Consider the following 24,705-nt stretch of genomic DNA (forward strand, 5'->3'; position numbering starts at 1 on the left):
AACATGCACAAGTGAAACCAGGACCTGAAACCAAATGCTTGCAGTCGATTTTCTATCTATGAATTTTCAAGCCCCTTTTAGGTTTCCTACCTAATTCTGGTCATTTTATAATATTGCTTTCACTTATAAGAACTTTTCATCAAAGTATACTTTCTAATGTACCTGTTTAATCCCTATTTAAAGACCATGTAATTCCCCCCTCCAAACTTGTAAGAAATTTAGTGAGCTAAAATATAATTGTTACATTAGACAACAAAATGTAGGTCAATACAGATTTATTTCTACAAAGAGATGACAAAAATAAATTATATATTAGTTAGGGGCAACACAAATGAAAATAAGTAGGATAAAGCCCTCAAATAAACCAGAAATTCAAACTAAAAATTTAAGTAAAAATTTTCCAAATGTATCACATATAGTAATATACAACTTACATGACAAAATCATACAACTCTGAAAGAAGTACAAGCATACCTCGGAGATACTGCAGGTTTGGTTCCAGACCAAAAAAAAGCAAAGATCACAATAAAGTGAATCATACGAATTTTTCAGTTTTCCAGTGCATATAAAATTTATGTTGACTCTATACTGTAGTCTACTAAGTGTGCAACAGTATTATGTATAAAAAACAACCTATGTACCTTAATTAAAAAATACCTTTTGCTAAAAAATGCTAACCATCACCTGAGCTTTCAGCAAGTCATAACCTTTTTGCTGGCGGAGGGTCTTGCCTCAGTGTTGATGAAAACGCACTATCTGCGAAAGCGCAATAAAACGAGGTATGGCTGTACTAATATGTAATCCCATGCACATGAGAATTGGTTTTAAGTAAGTGAACTTGAAATCTCCAGACCTGAACAGGATTAATGTCACCTGGCCAATCCTAGCAACACCGTCGGCGGGATCACACCACTAGCTGGTACAAACGCTCCTATTGTCGACATGAATTGCTGACTTCTCAGTAAATTAGATATCAATATGAGGGAACATAGAGCATTTGCAAGTTAGTTTACATTTTAAATTTTAAAATGTAAATTTGAGAGTGATATTGGTTGAGGTGTTCAAGTATATGATAGTACTAATTGGTCTACCTGCATGTGGAGCAAATCAGTGGAAAGAAAAACACAAAGAAGGATAATAACACTATAGCAGGCAAGACTGACATCCTGTTGATCTTGTCCACTTACAATCTCATTGAGATGTGGCATCTTACAAGTTTGGATTTTATACTCACCTAAACCTTTTTGCCCAGGGTTCTTAGCAAAAGTAAAAGTAAACTGATAAAAATCCTTAAATTTCACTGTGTCCTTAAGCTCCTGCTCCAATCTTGGCAGGAGAGTTTTCAGCTTTTCTGTGCTGTCACACCTGTGGTGAGAGACAGAGACAGTCCTTGGTTATGGGTGGCAGACGTGTCTCCCCAATCCTGGGCAGTTCCCAGACTCACTGGAATTTGGTGCAGCCTGAGGTCAGGTCTAGGGGTGGAATTCTTGTGGGCCCCTTTCTCTAGCTAGAAGGACCTGAAATGCTCTAAAACTGACCGTGGTGATAGCTACAGCTTTGTGAATACACTAAAGTCACTAATTTGTACACTTTAAATGGTAAATTGCACGGCATGTGAATTATCTCTAATTAACGCTGTCATTAAAAAAACCAAAAAAACCAAAATTGCTTGCCCTTCTCTGTGTAAATTGGAATATGGATATGGTTTAACTCTGCAGCTTTGACCACAAAGAGGTCAATGCCCTGAGATGACAGTGGCAAGACCCCATTTCCTCAGTGACCTTGTAGAAATGAGCCACTGCCAGCCCCACCTCTGCTACTCTGTACAGTCCTACAAGAGGGAAAAACCTGTAGCATTAAGCTACTGTATCCAGGGGTTTGTTCATTCCATTATGTTAGATTTAAAATGTCCAAGTATCATAAAACACAACTCTATTACTTTAAAATTGGTTGTCCTCCAAAGTCAAGAACCTTTAAGAATATTAAAAAATCTTTAAAGCAGACTCTAGAATAGTGAAACATAGATTTTTGTCATTTCTATTTTGATTGCACAACAAGGAAGAGAACAAAAACAACACTTCACTTATGCACACACTAAGTACAGCAGGGCTTGAGGAAAGACAATGGAGAAAGTCCTGGAGTGGCCAGAACCACCCACCGGCCAGCAAGTCCATGAACACACTCAGAGGCACAAATGCACAGCTTCAGGGGCTGCCGTGGGTGCTCCCGAGTGCAGCCCACCCGCATCAAGAATGGGCAGGCAGCAGCGCCTTGGGTGTGGCCACCGGCCTCTCTTCATCACAACCGCTTTCCTTCATGTGGTCACTTCCTTTCTCTTCCTTATGCCTCCATCACCCACCAAGCACTCCTTGACAGCGTTAGTTATCCCTGTGTCTAAACTTTGTAAGTAGGAACTCATGGTGTGTATTATTTTGTGTCTGGCTTTCTGTGCCAACATTATGTCTGTGAGGTTCATTCATGCTGACATGTGTGGCTCTGGTTGGTTCATTTTCATGGCCATATAGCATTCCGTTATATTTACACTTTATAATTTATGTATTTACTGATGATAAATATTTTGGCTGGTTCTGGCTATGAAGAATGTTGTTAAAAATGTTTCTGTACATGCATCCTGGCACACACATGAATGCGTTATGTTAGGCATACCCAAGAGTGGAACAGCTGGGTCACAGAGTCTGAGTGCTTTCAATTTCGTAAGTAACGTCAAACAGTTTAACAATGTGATTGTCCCACTTCACACTCCAACCAGGAGTATACTAGAGTTCCTGCTGCCTCATATTTTCGCTAATATTTGTGACAGTGTCTTATTTTAGCCATTCTAGAGAGTGAATTGTGAGGTTCTATTTCATTGTGGTTTTAATTTGTACTCCCCCAATGAATGAGATTGAGCGCGTCCACGTATTTTCACTGGTCATTTGGAAATCCTCTTTTGTGAAGTGCTTGTTCAAGTTTCTTGCCCATTTTCAATTCGGTTATCTTTTTTTATTAGTTTATAGGAATTTTTTATATATTAGGGATACAACTCTTTGTCAGTGAAGTATTTTTAAAGCACTTCAGAATGTAGACTGCCTTTGCACTTCCTTGATGGTGTTTCTTGACGATCACTTATTTTTAATATAGTACACTCTATCAATCTTCTTTTTTATAATGTTTTTTTAATTGTTGTTGATGTTTTAAAACTTTTCCTACTGCGTGACCATAAAGATATTCTCCTACATTATTTTCTAGAGGCTTCTCTGCCTTCAGCCTTTCACACAGAGACTTACAATCCACTTGGAACTGCTTTTTATGGTGTGAGGTAGGGATCAAGATGAATTTTTTTCCATATGATTAGTTGAATCTCCCACGACCATTTACTGAAAAGATGTCTGTTCTCCACTTCTCTAAAGTGCTACCTTTGCCATAAATCAAATGTACCTGTATACATGGATTCGTTTCTGGGCCCCCCATTCTGTTCTACTGGTCTATTTATCTATTCTGGTACTCAATACCATGTAGTCTTATTTAGTACATCTTGAAAAGTCCTAATTATCTGGTAGAGCAAATCTTCCCACCTTATTCTTTTTTCTTTAAGAATTGTTGGTTATTCTTGACTGTGCATATTCATATAAATTTAAAATCCACTTTTCAAATTACACATACATAAATCTGCTACTTTTGGAGTTTACATTGAGAGCACATTAAATGTACAGATATTTCTAGGGATAAAACACTTGAGTGTTCGAACCTATGAATGAGATATATTTCTCAATTTATTCAGGTTTCCTGTTTTTCAGTGAGTTGTTTTCTCTATGAAGGTTTCATACATCTTTAATTCGACTTATCCTAGGTGTTTTATATTTTGATGCTACTGAAAATAACATATATTTTTAAAATTCACTTTGTTTTGTTGCATCGTTGTATTCAGTGTTTTGAAATATGATCGATTTTTGTTTGCTGACTTTGTGTCCTGCAGTCTGGCTAAACTCAAAGATTGAGTCTACAATAATCAAGACTATGTGGTGTGGGTTAAGGATAGATAAATGGATCCGTGGAATACAATAGAGAATTCAGAAACAGAGCCACACATACAGTCACTTTTTGGTTTTACAAGATGTCAAGGTAGTTCATAAAGTTTACTCAGTCTACTAAAGAATCCTCAAGTCTGCAATGAAAAGATGTTAAAGGCAGGTACTCCAACCACAGTCAACAGTTAATAGCCAGGAAAAAGTGTGAAAAAATAAAAGAGCGGACACAAAAGTCAAAGTATATTTTAAATGTTAGTGCTATTTAGACTAGAAGCTAATAGTCCTTTATATCCCTAAAAACACTGAGGTTATCTCTACAATATACTTTACTAACACATTAATAATACTTTTGTTTAGTACACAGCACTTTAATATTTATAAAATGCTTTCACCTTTACCCACCCAGTGAGATGTGGAGAGTTGCAACATTAACCATCATCAACTTGTAACCTTAAATTCATTCTATATGCTCCATATAAGAGGGCATGAAATTATCTAACACGTTATGGGAAGATTCACACTCAAAATCTTTAAAGTATGTTTAAGTTATGACAACAGAATAACAGATAGGGATTTTAAAAATTTACCTGTACAACATATTTCCAGACAATGTCTAAGAAATACCAGCGTTTCTATAAGAAGCCCCTATTTGCAAAATCTCTTATTTTGGGGAAATTTAACAGATGGGATAATATATACCATGTTTCCCCGAATATAAGACCTCGTCAGACCATCAGCTGTAATGCGTCTTTTGGAGCAAAAATATAAGACCGTGTCTTATATTATATTAAACTAAGACCCGGTATTATATTATATTATATTATGTTATATTATATTATATTATATGATATTATACTAATTATATTACATTGTATATTATATTATATTATATTATTTTTATGTTAAAATAAGACCGGGTTTATATTAATTTTTGCTCCAAAAGACAGATTAGAGCTGATGGTCCGGCTAGGTCTTATTTTCGGGGAAACACAGTAGTACAACGCCAATGGAATGCTGCTTTAACAGGTAGTTTTCCATTCTAAAACTACTGATAATTCATCTAGGCTTTCCTGGGTGTAAAGAACATGAAGAAATGTGGTATTACATCATTGTAATATCTCTTTTGTTTGGTTGGTTTTATACAACCCCCAGATATCACTAGAAATAAAGAAAGTCTTTATTATCATCTAAACAGACAAGGCTGACAAATACAACAGATTCATCAGGTTATTGGGAACAATAAATGCTCTATTTTGTTCCTGTGGAATGCTGTAAGCGCTAGTTTAAGTTGTCAACACTGAAATATCAGAATATCAGCAAGTCAAATAAATTGGCTTTTCTGTGACCTCATGAAATAATTCAGTAAACTTAATGATTAAAAAACACTGATGTCATGTGCTTTCATTTACTTCTCTGACTTATCTGACAAGTGAGAAACATCTTAAGTTATCAATGAAGCTTGTACCCCAACCCTGAAAGTAGAACAGAGAAGTATTACAAGCAAAAATCAAAATGACATTTTATTAATGTTTATTACAGCAACACACTAAATTACACATTTAGTACGCAATATTATGAAATAAACTGAATGGCTGAAAACAAACGAAAACTCTGATGTTTACTGTCAATTCAAAACTGGAATAAAAAGTTTAAAGTAGAAAATAAATTACAAAAGGGATTAATCTGAAAAAAAATTATTAAATAAAACTTTAACTGTAATTTAAACGGAAACCAAAGGATTAATATAGTGCAGATGCATAAGAAATTTATAAGATACACAAAGAACATAAATTGATATGAAATTAATATTTACAGGTGGCTGAAAAATAATTAATGTTGAAAGTATTGTCCTTTTTGAAAAAACTTAAACGAAGACCAATTTACTTACCCAAGTTCTGTCATGCCATCTACAAATTCCTTTTTGCTAAATTCACATTGAGTTGCTGCCCTGAATTTCCACGCTATAACCAAAACGCTGATACTGGCAGGATCTAGGCTTAAATCATCACAAAACTGTTGAATCCCATCAATTCCAATTTTATTTTCATCTTGTGGGTCTATAGTTAAAATTGAGGGAAAAAGAAGTTATACTACTTTGGAAAGTATTACTAAAATGGGTTGTTAGATTCATACATCTAATACATAGTTCTAGCACGCATGTTTTGAACACATCAATCAATAAACTGTAATTTTCTACTATTTGTGAAAGAAACGGCAACAAATAATAATTTATCCAGGAAATACTCTTATTTTTAAAATCTAGGTTTCTGGGCTTTAGTGGGGAAAAAAAAGCATTGAAACTTCTTTTAGAAGACTTCGTCATTAAGAAAAAAATTAATTTCCCTAAAGTAAAATAAAATTAAAGTTTACAGAATTTTAGTTTGCCTAAAGGCAAACTGTTGCAAAAATTCCTGCATTGGTATTCATAATACTTTAAGTTTTTATCACAACCCCACCAAAGCAAAAGATTGATGTTTTTCTTTTAAAAGTGATTTTATTTGCTATAGTTCTAATGCTACTGTACAATAGTTATTTTCAAAATCATTTAGTTTATGCATCCACGTTAACAGCTTGGAAATTCAGGCTTTCCTCTCCCTCCATTTCTGGTTTAGCATTTCCCCATCTGAAAATCAAATAATACGATCTATTAAAAGAATTGCAGCAAGACCTTACCAAACAAGATCTAGTAATTTCAGACAGATAGTATGTATCATAATATATTATCATAATGTTTGTGTTAATTCTGTTGGTTTAGAAGATGCAAACAGAAAACTTGTAGTTGCTTTGTTTAAATAAAGATTAAGTGTGATAAACTTTTCTTCTGTCATACAAAATTTAACTTTGGTCATATAAGTACTATATACGACTTTTACCAAGGAAAATATGATGATTAAATGAATGAAACCGCAAATATTCTGCCGACTCTATTCTACTAATACTATTTCAAAAGTATTAGTGAGGGGACTAATACTTTAACTATAGTCATGGGATTAAGGGACACAGGTTCTGTAAAACATTTTCACTTGTCTTCCTACTCAATTCTGTGCTCCTAACATGATAGAACTTCAGGGTAATAGAAAAATTGGTCTACAATGGTCTATAATGGTCTTACCTAATAAGCCATCTAGATACATTTCATATACAATAATATTGAATATTTTAAAGTAGCTTTTGAAGTATGCATTCATTTGTATACATTAATGTAATAACCAATATTATATTTTATTTGTGAATAGTCTTTGAACTATGTATTTATTTTTACAACCCAAAATGATTGTACCACATATCTAAATAACTACAATTGCATGGATAATATTAAATGATGAAAGTATGAAGTTTAAACTAAAGAAAAATGACAATTTTCACTTACATAAAAGTATCTTTTCAAAGGCAGCTGCACATATTTGAATAATTTTAAAAATCTGCAGTCTGACTTACAAAATTAGCTCCACAATTAACTAAGCCAAAAAAATTTAAAGCACACTGCAGCTTAATTATAAACAATGTACATTTTTTCGAGAACTACAAGTACAAATCTTTTTTAACTAAAGAATATGTTTCTGAACCAAGATCTTTTTTTAAAAAAAGAATGCAATTTTCAATCCATTTTCCAGATCTAAATAGACAGATTAAAATATACACACAGTATTCTTTAAAGTAAAAAAAATAATGAACAAGAATTTAAAGCCAAGGGAGTTATTCTGTTTGGGTTAATATTTGTTTAAATAAGGTGTTGTGTTATTTTAAGTTTTGGAAATATAAGGATTAGCCTTAGAAACTACTAGAAAGAAAAAATAAATCAACTCTTGAATCGTTGCTGCCTCTCCCATTACAGCACAGATTTGACATTTGATACGCAATTTTAAAGCCTGCTGAGTGATTTAGGTCTGTATGTATTCATCATGTAGACTTATTTTTGCAGTATGACAGTATTTTGATAGGGAAAGCTCCATTCTAGGTGTTGATTTCAATAAAAATAACAACTGTCCCCGATCTCCAATACAAAAGTTTCTTTGCTAAAGGCTTTTCCCAAAGCTTATGCAACAACTGAAGTTGTTTTCAGTGCTATAACACTACTACACTGTGTTAAGAGAAGGATGACTTACTCTCACATCTTGAATTATTTGTATAATTTGGTATTGTTCTTAAACAACTTTCTCACCACAAATATTTCAGCCTAGATGGAACTGCTTGGGAAAACACTGTATTCACAAGTGTAGTCATTTGGCCACAATACTACGCCATGGGTACCCTGCCACTGGTGGTTAACTCATTAGACTCTACCCAGAACACAGGGGGTTGATCAATCTGTAGACTCTTCTCATCCCAACCCTAATCTATATAGATTAACACTCACAGTTCCATTTCAGCGATTGGATTTTGCAGATGAATACCAGGAAGAGTAAGACCAGCATCTTGGAGGTCTTTTGAGCACAGCACCAGAAATTCAAGAAACATAACATTCACTCTGTTTCCTACAGATGGAAGCGAACTCTCTACTGTCTGCCCTTGTTGTCACTGTCGCCTCTTACCTTTGTACCTGTTATACAGCTGCTCCAGCTTCTTCTTGTCTACTGTGTTTCTCATGGATTCCTTGTGGAACGAGTCCGGGTTTTGGAAGAAGTTGTCAGTGGCCACGTCTAGTTTCCACTCATTCTGTGTTAAGCAGTAGATGGCAGTTCTTTCACCAGCCTGAGTAAATGCCATAAACTGGCGGACCTTGTCCTTCTGAGATGATTTAAGCTTATGCTTTGGGATGCAAAAGAAGCAGGAAAGCCAATGAAGCCAATCCAGAGGTTTGTTTCAGCGTTCTATTACTAATGCCTATATTTTAACTGGACTTAGTTTTTTCTCGTTGGGTGACTCAACTTCACTTCAGAATTACAGGAAGACAAAGCCTCGTTCTTCATCAGTTAAAAAGACTGCACAGTCTTCTGAAAATTGAAACGACAGCATCTATATAGTAACAAATATGCAAAGTCTAATCTTCAAAAAATTATAAGAATCAATATTTTAAGCAAAATACATTTTGATCTTTTCCCAGTTAATTTTGCATAAAGTATGACATTATTTTTTTTCCTAAGTCTCAGTAAAATCCCTCATTATAACACACATGCAGCCCCCTGATGAAATGAGGCCTGTGTGCCCCAAGGCCTGACCACATCACCACCATCACCACCACCCATCTGCAGGGTCCTCTTTGACTTCAGTTAGTTTCAGGCGCTAATGTACAGGAGGAGGGCTTCCCAGTTTGGAAAGATCATTGTTTCCCAGTTTAAAATCAGCAGAACCACACAGATGAAAACATACACAATTAAGTAAGAATAGTGTCAAAAATAATTTACAAAAGTTCCAGAAGCAGGCACAAGAAGCCTGTTATGACTAGATGAAGATGATATGAATAACAAGAATATCTACGTACATGGGACAGAAATAAAATAGAAAAATAGGGCAGAGGCTGCAAGTAGGTAGTAAATAACAAAACTGCCAAGTAACTGTACTATATATAGTATATAATGAAACGAAATAACATCTTAATATTTCCAGATTTAGGATGGTTAAGTTTCTATTCATCTGTGGTAACTTGATGAAAAATGACACCAGAAATGAAAGTGATTCACTAATTTCTGTAAATCAAAACAGACTCTATAATCGACTAGATGCTAATGCTTTATACATAAGAGGAAAAGTTTTACTTCAAAGAATTTACATTCAATCTTATCCAAAAAAAGATGAGACGGTTTGTAGAAACACACAGAATAAATTATAATATAACTTACAAAAATATGTAAATGGAAAACAAGATGTAGATGAAGACATTGAGAGGAGGGAAAAAAGGAGGTAAGAAAGACAGGGATAATATACAGACATGCATACCATTAACAAGAGCTGAAAGTGAGCTGAAAAGTAGGCTCCAAGCTTCCCAGTTGTCAGAGCAAAGAAGAAAATAGGATTAGTTAGGAAAATCTTTTTCTATAAGATTTAAAAACCTACCAGTGGCCCAGGAGTGGCACAGCTCCTCCTGGCACTGAACCCTGAAGGAAGCGTCTCCTGTGGCTGCTCAAGAAAGGGCAATGTGCAACGTCCCCTTCATACCAGACCAACTCCTCACCAAAATGCCAACAAGAAACAGCAGAGCAAGTGTCCAGAGCTTTTTCTGAAGGCATCCCTCAGTGCATGCTGATGCCACAACAGCAGAAGTACAATTCGGCAGGAGAATAAGATAATGCAGTCCAAATACACTTTCTAAGTATGGTCTGGGGAGCCCAGGGTCCTTTCAGGGGGTCTATGATCACAAAACTATCTTCATAATGATTCCAAGCCCCTTTCCACCTTTCTCACTCTCATTGGTGTATGGTAGAGGCTTCCAGAGGCTACACGAGATGTGATATCTTAACAGACTAAATGCAGAAGATCTGAGAACCTATCTTTTATTAAGCTAGATATTAAAGACATATGCAAAAATGTAATGTAATGTAAATATGTAATGAGTTTATTATTGTTATTTTAAAGTACATAAATATTTTTAAATTTTCCATTTTAATTTCTAATATGGTACATACCCATGGCTACAACCCACATCAACAAAAGCTCTTTGGGGTCCCAATAATTTTTTAAAATTATATACAAGGGGACCCCTATACACAAGGACCTCAACTAAAAAGTTTGGCAACTGCTGATCTAGGATAACAAAGGGAATTAACATCTCGGCTGCTTACAACAATGTTGATGGTTTGGGGTCTTGGGTCCTTTTTGGAATCTGATAAAAGTCACATATCCTCTCTCGAGGAAAACACATGTGAAACACACATGTGCATGTGGTTTTGCACAAAGTTTCAGAGTTTTCACAGAATGTTTATGCCCATCTACTGGTTCCTCAGAGGGCAGGGGAAGGTAGAACTCAGATTAAGAACCGAAGAGCTAAATCGAGAGCCATTGGTCTCTGTTAAGGCCGCTCAACTCTACCATTGCAGAAAAGCAGCCATGGACAATATGCAAATGAGTGAGCATGCTGTGCATCAATAATACTTTATTTACAAACATAGGGAGCTAACCTGTGGTCTGTAGTTTGCAATCCTGATCTAGATTCTAGGGAAGTACATGGAATATTCTATACATTATTTTCTGAAATTGAAAAGAACTAGAGGAAGAGTTCAAGACATATTCTCTGGTAAAATCAAATTGAACCAAATAGGGAAGATCTTATCAATTTTGACAATAAGCTGACAAAAATAAAGCTGGCATCCTTTTTTATGAAGTTGATAGCCTACCCAAGGGAGGGTGGCCAAAGCCAAGGGTTACCTCAGAAACCTTAAGATAGACACAGATGTGCAACCCAAAAATGGTACACTACTGGGGATAATGATGACATGTTTATTACGGAAATTGCCGTCAAAGCTAGATTTTAAAATTCTGTCATAATTATAAAACAAAACTTGGTTTATACATACAATAAAATTCAGCCGTAAGAGGAATAAAGTGCTGATACTACAATGTGGATAAACCTTGAAAACATGCCGAGCAAATGAAGTCAGTCACAAAAGGTCATATGTTGTATGATTCCATTTATATGAAATACCCAGAAGAGGCAAGTCCGTAGAGACAGAAGCAGATTGGTGGTTGCCAAGGGCTGGTGGGGTGAGGGAGGAATGGGAGTGAATGCTAACGGGTGTGGAGTTCTCTTTGGGATAATGAAAACGTTTTGAAACTAGAGGTGGTGGTAGCACAACGTTATGAATGTACTAAACGCAACTGAATTGTATACATTTTTTTTTGCCTCCGCCCCCCCACCTGCCCCCTCCTACCCCCCCGGGTTTTTATGCCATTGTTTCTCAGTCTAGTTGTAGGGCTGTATACTTTTTAACAGTTAATTTTATGTTATGTAGATTTTACTCAAAAAAATTCAACATAGCACCCTTAGAAACTCCAAGATTGATCAACAGAATAATGTACTGTCAGGTAACTGAATTATTTAACCAGCTCTATATAATTGCTAGATCCACACCAAGTACATGTTGACAGACACCTGGAAGATAGGATGATACCTGATCTTGAGGTATTTTTCCTGATGATCACCTCTTGAAGCCTCTCCTAATATGTGACAAAATAGTTATATCAACAGTGTAAAGGAGAATAATTTCTGGAAACTCTAGAAGAGGAGGTGGAGGAGTATATGGGTCCAGGCCACATAAAGTGGTTTGAATTGTTATTATGTTAAGTTACAAAATGGAAAGATGTGCAGATAGAGAAACAAATAGATCCCTTTTAGATCTATTCCAAGTGCCTGATTTGTCACAAGACAGAGCCTACGACCTTCAACCTCCAAGTGACCTTGAACCTCAAAGAGGTACCAAGGCGCTGGTTCTGAATGAGCAACAGCATCCATGGGTCTAAGCTTAGTCCATAACAAGTCTCTGGCCAGAATGAAAAGGAAAGGGACCATTATTAAAGCTGCAACAATTTGATATCGCTCATTACAAGTTTCTCCATAAAATCACAGTGATTAAAACAATAATCATTAAGGTAAGTTTAAAGATTATATGTGCAATTTGCAAACAGCAAGTTGCAATTTGTAAAAAAAAGAACTGGCATAAAGCTGTCAAGAAGAAAAAGCCTCATAAACTACAAAAATTATAGGGGAAAGAAGAAAGTTCTGGTCTATTTAGATAGGACTAAATCCATGTAAAATTAATAAAGGTCCATAAACTTGCAGGACCAGAGCCTACCCTTCAGTGAGACCACACCAAGAGAATGAAATTACCAATGGCGGCTTTTAAAGGTGGGAGGTGGGGATGGATTTTCTATGTTTCATTGTTTTGCTGTTAAAATGTACAAAATTCTTGAAATAAAAATCTGGATAATACAGTAGAAACATCAAATAAAATCTCTAGCCTATGGAAAAAGTCTCAAATATTTTCACTGTGACCTTGTGAAAAATCACTTACATAATCCGGGCACCAAGGCTGACCATACATAAAATGAACCAAAAAAAAAAGTTATTCTTACAATGCCCTTCCTCCTAATACAACAAAATCTTCTCTTAGGGTCAACTTACAAGGGGCTGTCATGGCAACTATATTAATCAAATTAATTACATAAACGTGGTCACTCTGTTTCAGTATATAGCTTGCTCTATACCGAATGGTCTTAAATTCAAAGGTCCCCTTTCACACTCTTGGATTTCCAACCTCTGCAGTGGTAGCACAGTCCTCTTCTGCAAGTAAAGCTCCTGCCCACCCAGCCCCTTCCCCTTAAGAGCTGGAGAGAGTGGTCTCTGCCGGCAGGAGGTGGGCACATCCTGCCTGGGCAGTGCACTTGTCCCACTAGCCTCTCATTGTCTATGGCTGCACTGCTGACTGCCCCCCCGCCCCCGCTTGATTTCTACCACCACTCGCTCTAGTCTTCTTGTTTCTCTGACCAACCCTTCTTCATCTCCTTTTCTGCTCCTCTTCCCATCCTGAAGTTCTGTCCTTATTCCTCCACTCTTTCCCCAACACATCCCTCCTGGACTATCTCTCTCCTGTTGGAAACCCTCTCACCAACCTCCCAGGACCTACCCTACGATAAAGACTAACGTTTTCTTCCTGTGCCCTAGAAGATGGCACAATCTGGTTCAGTTCCTTCACCAGCCTCCTACTGTGTCACTTTTCCCTGGCTGTCTGTGCTGTAGCCCGGCAGATCTTCCGACTCCTGGAACACACCGCCTCCTGGAACACACCGCCTCCTGCCACTTACTCTGTTCTTCCCACCTGGAGCACTACACCTACCAGGCTGCCCTTCCCACCCCACTCATTCTTGAGAGTTCAGCTCACACAGTATTACTTTAGCATCTGACACCACTCACCAGCTCCATCACACGGGTTCTGGGAACCTGTGCCTCTCCCTACACTTATCTCAACTACAATAAAATAGTTGTGTGTTTCGTGCCTGTTTTCCCTGCCAGGACATCGGCTCCACGAATACCAAACCCATGTCTCTCTTGCTCACCATCAAACCCCCAGCATCTTGTACACTACCTTCCTTGCACAGGGAAACCTCTGAATTTACCGAATGAATGATAAAGCCACAGATTACCATGGTTTCCACTACATTTCAAAGTAAATATACGTTTCCAGAAACCTCTCTTCTAAGCTCCAGGTCTATATCTCCAACTAACTACATGATCCCTCATTTTCCCCCTCATTACTGTATTGTCTCCCATACAAATCTGCTCTTCCCTCTTATATTTCCTATTTTGGTCAATATCACCATCTGCTCAGATGCCCAAGCCAGGAACTGCTGAGTCCTTTCTTTCCTTTATTCTCCCTTTCCGAACAGTTCTGTAAAAGTCCTCATCCCTCCCTCCTCTCACCGCCCTTATTCCTAAGGACAATCTTTGGTTCTAGTCCTCATCTCTTCTTCCCTAAATTATTACAACAGCTTCCTCACCGGTCTCCCTGCAATCCTGACCGTTTCCGATTCAATTCCTATCCTCCTGACATAAAGGCGTTTTTTAAAAAATACAAACATGATCAAATCACACACACACACACACACACACACCTAATTCTTAAAAACCTTCTATGGCTCCCATTATCTCCTGGATAAACTCTGCACTCAGCATGGAATACAAGGCCCTACGTATGTAGTCCTGCCATTGCTGACCCTGAACTCCACGTTCCAGCCACACTGAATTACTGGCAACGCTCACAAGCGCTATCTCGTCCTGCTCGTCTCTGACAGGATGCCGCATCTACCGGAAACGTCCCTCCCTCCCCGTTCACCTGGCTGCTCGTGCTTCGGTGGAGCACTGTTCGGAGTCCCCCCGCTCGTCCTGCGCCTCCATCCCGTCACAGCTTAACGCTGCACCTAGGTCACCAGTCCGATCTCGCCCTGGGTCGTGCAGGTGCCCACCTGCGTGCCTCCCCACCACCAGCGGCGCCCACCGCGAAGGAGGGCGGACCGCGACTTCACCGCTCCGGTGACCTTCGCGCCCGGCGTTCCCGGCTACGGTCCCGGACCCCTGACTCCGGAGCTCCCCCAGCCCCGGGTATGCAGATGGGGCCGGATGGAAGGCGACACCAACGGGCCACCTACCATTCTCCCCGGCGCTCCCCAGCTTCTCGCCGGCCCAGCCGTCTGCGCAGGAGCCCAAGCCGCCTCCCGCCCCAATCAGCCGCTCGGTCCTCGTCCTCAGCGTTGGCTCGCGGGACACCCGCGCGGGGAGGGGCTCAGGGGAGGTGGCGACAGTTCCTGCCGATCGAACTCCAACTCCCGGCGTGCACCGATGCGCCCGGGAGCCGACGGGACCCTGGCCCCGCCCTTCCTCAACTCGGACTTGCACAGGCCACCCGGGGGCGGGCAGTTCTCAGGCCCGCCCCCTCCTACAAATCCCGACAAGCACCGCGCGGCCAGGGGGCCGACGGAACCCACGTCCCACCCTCTTAAAGGAGCCGCGTCTCCCTAGTACCGATAGCGTTCGGGAGACTGGTAGGGTCGCTTCGGCCCCTCCCGGTGTCTGACCTCGTCCCTGTCCTGGCCCCAGGGACAGCCTCGCTGCCTGCGTAGGGATGCAAGGAGGCCTCATTCCTGTCCGCCCCTCGCCTCCTGGCGCCGGAGAGCCGGGCCCAGTACGCGCAGCGGCCAGAACGTTCAGGTGAGCGCTGCGCGGGGTACGGACGAGAGGCGTGGAGCCTCAGGTCCTGCCCGAAGTTCGGGCCCTCGGGGCTCCTTCCCAGGGTTCTCCCCTTCCCGGGGCTTCCTTCTGGGCGGGGTCTCCCCCTCCTGGGGGTATCTCACCTTCCCCGTGGTCGCCCTTCCCCCGGGTCTCCCCTTCTCTCCTCTCCGAGGGTCTGTCTCTCAGACCCGGGCTCTTCAGCTACCTGAGCACCGCTCTCCATCTCTCTGCCTGCGCATCTGGCACTGCGGTGTGTGAGGATGACTGTTCACCCTCCCTCAAAACCTCTAGTAAAGACAGATGGACCTGTTAGTGGACCCCAGGATTGTGTTCAGGAGGGTGTGTGTGATGGGGCAGTGGTGGGGGGTGCGGTCTTTATTGGTAAAGCTTTATTGGGGAAGCCGCCCAAGTCAGCGGTTAAACAGCGGGGTGGGCTTACAGACCACCCCCTGCAGGGCTGCATTCTAACTTAGGTGTGAACTTCTTGTTGCTGTGGCCAGTCCAATAAACAGGGCCACACAGAAAACCTAATGCCTTCTGCCGTCTGGCTGTTCTGGGCCAGCTCCCAGGAAAGACAGGGGAGACCTGGTGGCTGGATTACAGCGGCCAGCTCATCTACCCGCACCGTGAACCGTGAGGTTCCAAGGGTGGATCCCTTCCTCCGCCCCCAAAAGGACTCTGCAATTCCCTTCTTATTCCCCCACGTCGCTTTCCCGGTTCTAAAGAAAGAACTGCAGGTCGCTGACCTGAAACCTTCTTCTTAGACCCTGTGTCTCAGTTCTTTTTGGATCTCACCTGCTAACACCTGAGTAAATACGGTTATTTTAAACACACTTTGGAACACTGTTAAGCTCACATAGTATTAGACTATAGTCTAAGGTAGCTCAGCCTTTCATATTTATACTTTTTTCTGATTATTCTTTGGATCAGAGCATTTTACTGGTTCATCAAGTTTGTAAAAAGTAGTGTCTCAATGATGGATGACTCAATGGGATATTTGTTTTTTGTAGTTTAACAATTAAATGCCTTAAAGATTTTTAATATCCATAAGAATTTTCTTTCTCTTTCCTCCCTCTCTCCCTTTTTCAACTCATTTCTAATTCTTTTGCTAATTGTATTTACAGGATTATAAGTGCTTTATCTTTTAAGAAATATAGTTTATATCATTCAATTTGTTAAAGTTTAAAATATGCTTTTTAAGTTACATCCTCCACAAATTATATTGAGGTGTAGATTATTTGTGTTGGCGAGTTTTCTCGCTTCCTAAGACATTGCCCCAAGTCCTCCTTTGTTATGTGTTCAGTTACTGTTTCATGCTGAATCTGGACGTATTGGAGGTATTACAAAAAATTCTAATCTTAAACCATTTACTACAAACAATCTTCATATTTTCCCTTTTTCAGAGAACGCTAAATAACTAGTACTGGACTGGTTAACCCTATGCGTGCCACACTTACTGCTTGCTCCCAGTTTCCTGTCCGCAGCCCAGGCCTGACCAGGTCAGTACCCTCCATGCTGGAGGCCTGGGTTGGCCCAAGGATCGGCCTGGCCCCCCTGGTGGGCTGGTCTGAGAGCTGTGGGGAGTAGAGTCGGAGCCAGCCCAGGTGGCGTCTGCTGCACTAGTGTGGTGGGTAATCTAGATTCTTTCTCAGCAATTTGATCTGGTAAATCTGAGTCAGTGGGTCAGGAAGGTCCAAGGAAGAGAGACATTGGAGGGACCTGTGGCTGCACGTGAGCAGGAGGCTGGGTAGGTTTTCACATTTTAGCTCATTCTGTAAAATTGGAAAACAGAAGAGCTGTTTCCCCCTCAGTCTTCCCTCTTCGGTTGGCTTCCCCTCCCCTTTCCCTGAAGGGACTGTATAACCACAGGGCTCTGGGCTTTGTAGGTCCTAACAGATGTCTAAGGAGATAGTCTCCTCAGGTACCCTGTAGCCGGATTACCCAGAGTTAGAGGTGTGAGGGAGAAATCTTTAACTTTGGTGACTTTGCTCTGAAAAAGCTTGAACTTAGACTATATTACTGTGCTTTGCTTTTGAGCTTTTTACCCAATAAATGATATGTGACATTTCTGAATTACTGAAAATTCTCAATGGAATAAGAGTAATTGGTTTTTATGTAAAATGACAGTGAGTTAAAAGTATTCGAAGTTCTTGGTTGTTGGTTTTTTTCTGAGTAGGCTTAATGGTGAACCCATTTGCCTTTTTATTCTAAATCATTGAAGACATTTATTAAAAATATTTTTCTTCTTAAATCATCTCATCAATTTAAAGTAAGTTTTGGGCTTCTTGTTCTGCATTTATTAAAACAAGCAAAACCCATGAGAAATTTGGCAACTTTGGGGAGATACATTTTACTTAATGTTGGACTATGTATAAATAGAAACTTTGGGGGAGAGGTTGTACTCAAAGTATTGATTTTGGTATTGCTCTAAATGAAAATGAAAAGTAACCTTGGGTTTTACTATAGCTGAGGCATCCTGAAATACTTTGGCTCTGTTTTAGGGCATTTCCTAGTTTAAATATAAAAAAATGTCACGGGAATGGTTTCCTTGCTCTGTAATGTCAATGGCGGTTATTACACATAATAAGGGCTAAGTGGGAAACAGTAAGCATTTATATAGAATTTCAGAAACTTTATTTTGAGTTGATTATAGATTCACATACAGTTATAAGAAATAATAGAGAGACATCCTGTAGACATTTAGTTTTCCCCAGTGGTAAGTCCTTGCAAACCTATAGGATAAGCAGGAGATTACCTTGATACAATCTACCCACCTTATACCGATCACACCAGTTTTACATGGATTTATGTGTGTGTCCAGATTTATGCAGTTCTGTCACACGTGTAGATTTGTGTGGCCACCACCACTGGCAAGACACAGAACATTTCTGCCCCACAGGGACATTTCTGCCTTGTTATAGTCACAGCCACTTCCACTCCCTTCCTTGACCCGTGACAACCACTGTCTGTTCTCCAACTCTGCAGTTTGTCTTTTCAAGAATGTGTAAATGGATTTGTACAGTGTGTGTGATAGGCTCTCCTCACTCAGCCTTGAGATCTACCCAAGTTGTATGTATCAGTGGTTCAAGACAGAAACTTTAAGAATTCATTATGAAAACACAGAAAATCCAAAGTGTCTTTGTTTATAATGAAATAACAATAGCAGAATAACACTGAAGCTAAAAATGTTTACTATTTACTCAGGAAAAGTGTGCTACAAATTTAGTAGTTCATAGGATTTGGTAGCCAAGTTTGAAAAGAAAATGAAGTGACTTTATGAAAAAGGGATGATTCCGATTTTTAGTGTCTATAAATAATTTGTTTCATGTAGATGACATGAACTTGTTTCAGTGGAAATATTAGTTTGACTACAACTAAAATTCTCAAAGATCTCTCATAAAAAATGAATAACTCCCTTGGGTATTACCATGTTTCCCCGAAAATAAGACCTACCCGGACCATCAGCTGTAATGCGTCTTTTGGAGCAAAAATTAACATAAGGCCTAGTATTATATTATATTATGTTATATTAGACTCGGTCTTATAGTAAAATAAGACCCGGTCTAGTATTAATTTTTGCTCCAAAAGACGCATTAGAGCTGATGGTCCGATTAGGTCTTATTTTCGGGGGAACATGGTATGGGTAGAGGGATAACTGTTTCATTTCAGGAACTTGTTTGAGGAAGGAACCAGAAATGAATGGAGAGGTGTTATTCACACACAAACTGCAGCAGGTTATTTTTTTGAGCTTTGAAATCCATAAAAGAATCACTTGGGAGCATTTGAGATCTTGCTTCCTGGCTTGTCATCAGTTTGGCTCCAACAAACGCTTATAAAAATTAAAAAAAAAAAAAAAAGAATCACTTTTGGGGGAAAATGGGAAGCATTAATGAAACATCTGAAATTTCTGTCTTGGTTCTGAAATATACTGAAAGTGTGCACTTCTGAAGTAGTGGCTGAATTCTTTCTCTCCCTTGGAACAAAGAAGCTTAGCAATTAAATGAGTCATTAAAATAACAGACCAGCTGTATTGCTAGGTATTACTATGGTTAATCGTCTATTTGTTTTTAAGGTGGGAACATTTACTTAAAGTTGTATTAAATCTGTAACAAACAGCAAGTTCTCATTTATCCCGCCCTGTTAGGAAGTGACCTGTTCTAGGTAAGTGAATTTTCTCTGTAACATGAGGAGCTGAAGTATCTCAAGGTGTATTGAAATTGAACAGTTCCCTAACTTTTTAACCAGATTATAGTCATTTCTTGGTGACTTTTGATTGTCATTCTGAACTTCCGGTGGCTCTCCTGGCCTCCAGCAGTGGTATTTTCTGGATCTGTTGAAGTGCGTAGAACGAGCTCCCCTCACCTGGTCACCTGGGTGGCTAGTGCTAGTCTTTGCTGAGTTCTGTGTTTCTTTTCCCTAAACTCTGTTTTGTCTCCACTTTCTATTGGCTGTCATTGCTTGGTTTGGTCAGAATTCTTTCTCTAGAAATGCCACACTTTATTTTTGCTGCATTTAATCTTCTTTGCCTGGGAAACCAGATTAAACTGGTTAGATTACCAGTGAAATCAAAGTAGCAATATATATTTTAGTCAACCTCCCCAGGTAGAGGAAATACTGGTATAATTGACAGTTGAGTAGGAATTTTTGATCCATTGGCTTATCTGCTGCTAATTAAGAATAATTAGATGGTGTATATGAATATTTTGTTTCCTTAAAACTGTAAGTCCTGTGTAAATTGTAGGTATTTGTTGTGTTTTCTTTTTTTGGCCTGTTTGTGCCCAGTGAGCTCCTAGTTGCCAGGTTCAGTGGATATTTTCTAGGATGTATCCTACTGGCCTCTCTTGCATTTGTTACTTCTTCTTTCTTTGGACTCTGTTTTACTACCTTCTGAGGTGGTTCTTTCTTAGTGACCACGCTGACACAGCTGCCACCTGCTCCTTCATAAAGCCGTCCTCTGGGGACACAGCCCTGACCGCTGCTTATCATAATCTGGACACCACAGCTGCAGCTCCCACCACTGAAACCTTCAATTCATCACGCCCAGGGTCCTGTCTGCCTCACTTGTCAGGATAAATTCATACCTATTGCTTGAGGTCTTCCTAAAGAGAGAAGGAGATGGAGCCTGAATTTGAACGATTGAAAATGAATGTTTTATAAAGCCCTAGAGATCCAGATGTGCTTATATTTTGAGATTTTTCCCCCCGTCCTTGGTATGTTGTTAGCACTTAACTGTAGCCTGACTTTGGAAATTTGGCAAAGTCTCAAATGATTTTGGAAAGCCAACAATATGGCAAAGCAAGGTAATAGTAGCTCAAAAGATTTTGTTTCTGGGATGATACAGAGCATGTTTCCTCCAGGTGTTCAGGGATCTGTGAATTTTCTGGCCTTGGATACTTGGACCCTCTTAAATAGAACTGGTTTTTGACTTTTGTACATGGTAGATTTAGGAGATATACTGTGTTTCCCTGAAAATAAGACCTACCCTGAAAATAAGCCCCAGTTAAGATCGTCAGCCAGAAGGACACATTTAGTATATTATGACGATGTTCCAGAAGAAGATGACATGACTGTGTTTGAATACATGTAGATTGTTGTATGTGAAAAAATAAGATATTCCCTGAAAGTACGTCCTAATGCATCTTTTGGAGCAAAAATTAATATATGACCCGGTGTTATTTTCAGGGAAACATGGTTTTAGGCCAAATTTTTCTTAAAAATACTGCCTTTACATTCAGATGAAACCTTTCATCTCAATTCTTTACCAGGCACCATACTTTAACATTCAGTATTTGATTTTAACCTAGGTGCAATAAATAGTTCAGATGTTAATATTAACCTAGGAAAAATAACATTTTCTTCAGAATAGCGATTGTGTTCTGGATGTAATTATTTAATACTTTAACTCTGATCTCAATAATAATGAATCATCATTCAACTATATGTGACAATAAGTCCCTTTTTCAGCTGAAAATGTGTATCTAAAATGCAAGCTCAGCTTAGCAGAAATCTTTGGACTGCCTTGCCCTGTTCTCTAAAGTTGGATCATGAAGGTATTGGAAAAAAATTACTTCTGGATGTTGCTTCCATTACTTCATTTGATCACGAATGCTGCGGAACACGAAGAGGTAGCGAAACATGCCATCAAGTTACACCGAGGCAAAGGGGCAGCTATCACGCAGAGGAAGCAGTGGGTCCTCGATGGTTGCAGAAAGCTCTCCGGGCTTCTTCGCCAAAAGACGGTGGTTCTTAACAAACTGAAAAATGCAATCAGAGCAGTGGAAAAAGACGTTGGCCTGTCGGATGAAGAGAAACTGTTTCAGGTGCACACATTTGAAATTTTCCAAAAGGAGCTGAATGAAAGTGAAAATTCAGTCTTTCAGGCTATCTATGGACTCCAGAGAGCCCTGCAGGGAGATTACAAAGATGTGGTGAACATGAAAGAGAGCAGCAGGCAGCGCCTGGAGGCCCTGAGAGAGGCTGCCATAAAGGTTAGTCCTCTCACACTCTGAGCTGGAGAGTAGATGGAAAGGGAAAATGCAGATGGTGCTGACACTTCAGCAGGTGTGGTCTGTTGGGGCATCTGTTCATAATCAAACAGAAAATCTGTCGTGTAGAAGCTTCCTTTTGTGTTACATCTTAGCATAGTTACATTTTATCACTTCTAGAAGGAGTCATTCCCAAATGCTTTTCTTTATTGTGAAATCCCCTGGTGATTAAAATAGTTACTGAACTTTTCCCAATAAACTGATGTGGAAATAAATATATTTGTAACTGCAACCAACATTTTGAGTTTCTGACAAGAATCCCTTTTTGTGTGAAGGTTGATTTTCTTCAACATCCATATACTGAAAACAAAAATATAAAATCAGTTTTAAACAAATGTATACATTTGAAATAAGGATTTTGATGAAGTATACTTTTAAAATGGAAAGAAACCATTACTGTATCAGATGTGATATTGTATAATTTTTAAAAGCCATTATTATGTGCCAGGCACTTTAAATACATATCATTCCCTCTTCATAGAAAGGCTATGGTATTGACATATAGTCTAAAAAATAGAAAAGACATTGACTTATAAAACTTTCTTTACCAAAGTATGGTATTTGGGATAGAAATACAGCCATGTGACACATAATGACGTTTCAATCAACGACGGACTGAATATATGATGCTGGTCCTGTAAGATTATAATGGAGCTGAAAAATTCCTATCGCCTAGCGATGTCATAGCTGTCATCATACCCTAGTGCAACGCATTACTCACGTGCTTGCGGTGTCACAGATGTCAATAAACCTACTGCACTGCCGGTCGTATAAAAGTATAGCACATACAATTACAGTAGTAGCTATACCATGTAGGTTTGTGTAAGTACAGTATATGATATTCACACCACGCCAAAATCTCCTAACAATGCATCTCTCAGAATGTGTCCCCAGCATTAAGCAGCTCATGACTGTATGGTAGTGGGGTAAATGGCTAAGTCAGGGTTTTCATCCACCTTGATTCAGTCATCTTGTCTGTTTTGTGTGTTATTGTATATTAGAAACAGACCATGATGCTCTCCTCTGAGGCGTGACTGCCTTAGCAGATCCTTTGGACAGCTGAGACATTAAAACTCCTTGGTTTTAAAGTGGGCTGCACTAGTCCCCATATATCCATGATTTTACTTTCCACTGTTTTAGTTACCCTGGTCAACTGAGGTCTAAAAATATTAAATGGAAAATTCCAGAAATAAACAATCACAAGTTTTAAATTGCACACTGTTCCGAATACTGTGATGAAATATGGCACCATCCCACTCCATCTCACCTGGAACGTGATTCATTCCTTTGTCTGTAGTGTCCATGCTGTATATGCTCCCTGCCCCTTAGTCACTTAGCTGTCTCTTATCAGGTTGATTGTCTCTGCATAGCAGTGCTTATGTTCAAGTAGCCCTTACTTTACTTAATAATGGCCCCAAGGCACAAGAGTGGTGATGCTGACAGTTTGGATGTGCCAAACAGAAGCCATACAGTGCTTCCTTTAAGTGAAAAGGTATGTGTGTGTAGGAAAAAATATAGTATATATAAGGTTTGGTATAATCTGTGGTTTCAGGCATCCATTGGGGGTCTTGGAACATATCCCCCACAGATAAGGGGGGATTACTGTACTTAGTGATGTCAATTTAAGGTAGTCCTACTATAAAATAGAAAACAAACGTAAGCTTGAGTGACATTGAACCAAATATGCATGCTTTCAACAACTTGAATAAACAGCATTCACCTTACACTGGTTCTTGCCTCATGTCTCTGAGTTGGTCCAGGTATTGTTAGCCCACAGCTGTGTGTTAGGGGTGTTGTGATGGCGTGGAGATCCATAAAATAGTCATGCTTGCCCCCGAGACTGTCCTGTCACTTCTCTGTCCCAGCTATGCCTACCCCTTTAATTGTGAATAAATATTTTAATAATAGGTGTATTGATTTGATTAAGATAGCTTGAGTTTAAATATTGTATAAAATGCGTGAATCCTATTATCAGCAATATCCATCAGTTTTCCAAGTAATTAATGCTGTTAGATTCTTCTGGAAGAATTTCCCCTTTGTAACTTGGAATTTTACTATGTGTATCCTGATTAGAAATTTATAGCTAAAAAATGAACTATCACGGCTGTTTTTAAAGTACAGCTATACCTCCATACATACCTAGTAGGCACGATGCCTAGAACATAATCAGTGTTCAGTGAGTGATTTTTGTACGAATAGATGACCTTCAGAATTTATTTACAATAGTATATTACATTTGTTGATGTACAGTCACGTGTTGCTTAATTCCAGGGATACGTTCTGAGAAATGCGTCATTACGTGGTTTGTCCATCATTGTGCGAACATCTTAGAGTAGACTTACGCAAACCTAGATGGTGCGGCCTCCTGCACACCTAGGCTACATGGCATAGCTTATTGCTCCTAGACTACAGACCTGTACAGCAGGTTACTGTCCTGAATACTGTAGGCAGCTGTAGCACAATGGTAAGGATTTGT

The 24,705-nt window shown here is 39.3% G+C and overlaps 2 protein-coding genes across 11 annotated transcripts in view; one reads left to right on the top strand and one right to left on the bottom strand.

Annotated features, from left to right (window-relative positions):
- Nucleotides 1–15,309, bottom strand: part of DCUN1D2 (defective in cullin neddylation 1 domain containing 2) — a 29,935-nt gene extending 14,626 nt beyond the window's left edge. The window contains exons 1-4 of one of the 5 annotated variants that reach the window (XM_033104749.1): nt 15,105–15,304; nt 8,561–8,777; nt 5,917–6,085; nt 1,235–1,365 (exon numbers count right to left, since the gene is read on the bottom strand). In XM_033104749.1, coding sequence (XP_032960640.1) covers nt 1,235–1,365; nt 5,917–6,085; nt 8,561–8,777; nt 15,105–15,107 — 520 coding nt within the window. In that variant the 5' untranslated portion in view covers nt 15,108–15,304. Of the gene's footprint in view, nt 1–1,234; nt 1,366–5,916; nt 6,086–8,560; nt 8,963–10,022; nt 10,041–14,791; nt 14,914–15,104 lie in introns of those variants that run through there. The other 4 variants (XM_033104745.1, XM_033104746.1, XM_033104747.1 and 1 more) reach the window with 4 other exon arrangements.
- A 118-nt stretch (nt 15,310–15,427) lies between these two features.
- Nucleotides 15,428–24,705, top strand: part of TMCO3 (transmembrane and coiled-coil domains 3) — a 51,066-nt gene continuing 41,788 nt past the window's right edge. Inside the window, exons 1-4 of one of the 6 annotated variants that reach the window (XM_033104733.1) lie at nt 15,430–15,663; nt 17,088–17,183; nt 20,592–20,747; nt 21,649–22,172. In XM_033104733.1, the coding sequence (XP_032960624.1) occupies nt 21,729–22,172 (444 nt within the window). In that variant the 5' untranslated portion in view covers nt 15,430–15,663; nt 17,088–17,183; nt 20,592–20,747; nt 21,649–21,728. The other 5 variants (XM_033104736.1, XM_033104731.1, XM_033104735.1 and 2 more) reach the window with 5 other exon arrangements.

This window comes from Rhinolophus ferrumequinum, chromosome 4, assembly GCF_004115265.2.
Source record: "Rhinolophus ferrumequinum isolate MPI-CBG mRhiFer1 chromosome 4, mRhiFer1_v1.p, whole genome shotgun sequence".
Classification (NCBI taxonomy): domain Eukaryota; kingdom Metazoa; phylum Chordata; class Mammalia; order Chiroptera; family Rhinolophidae; genus Rhinolophus; species Rhinolophus ferrumequinum.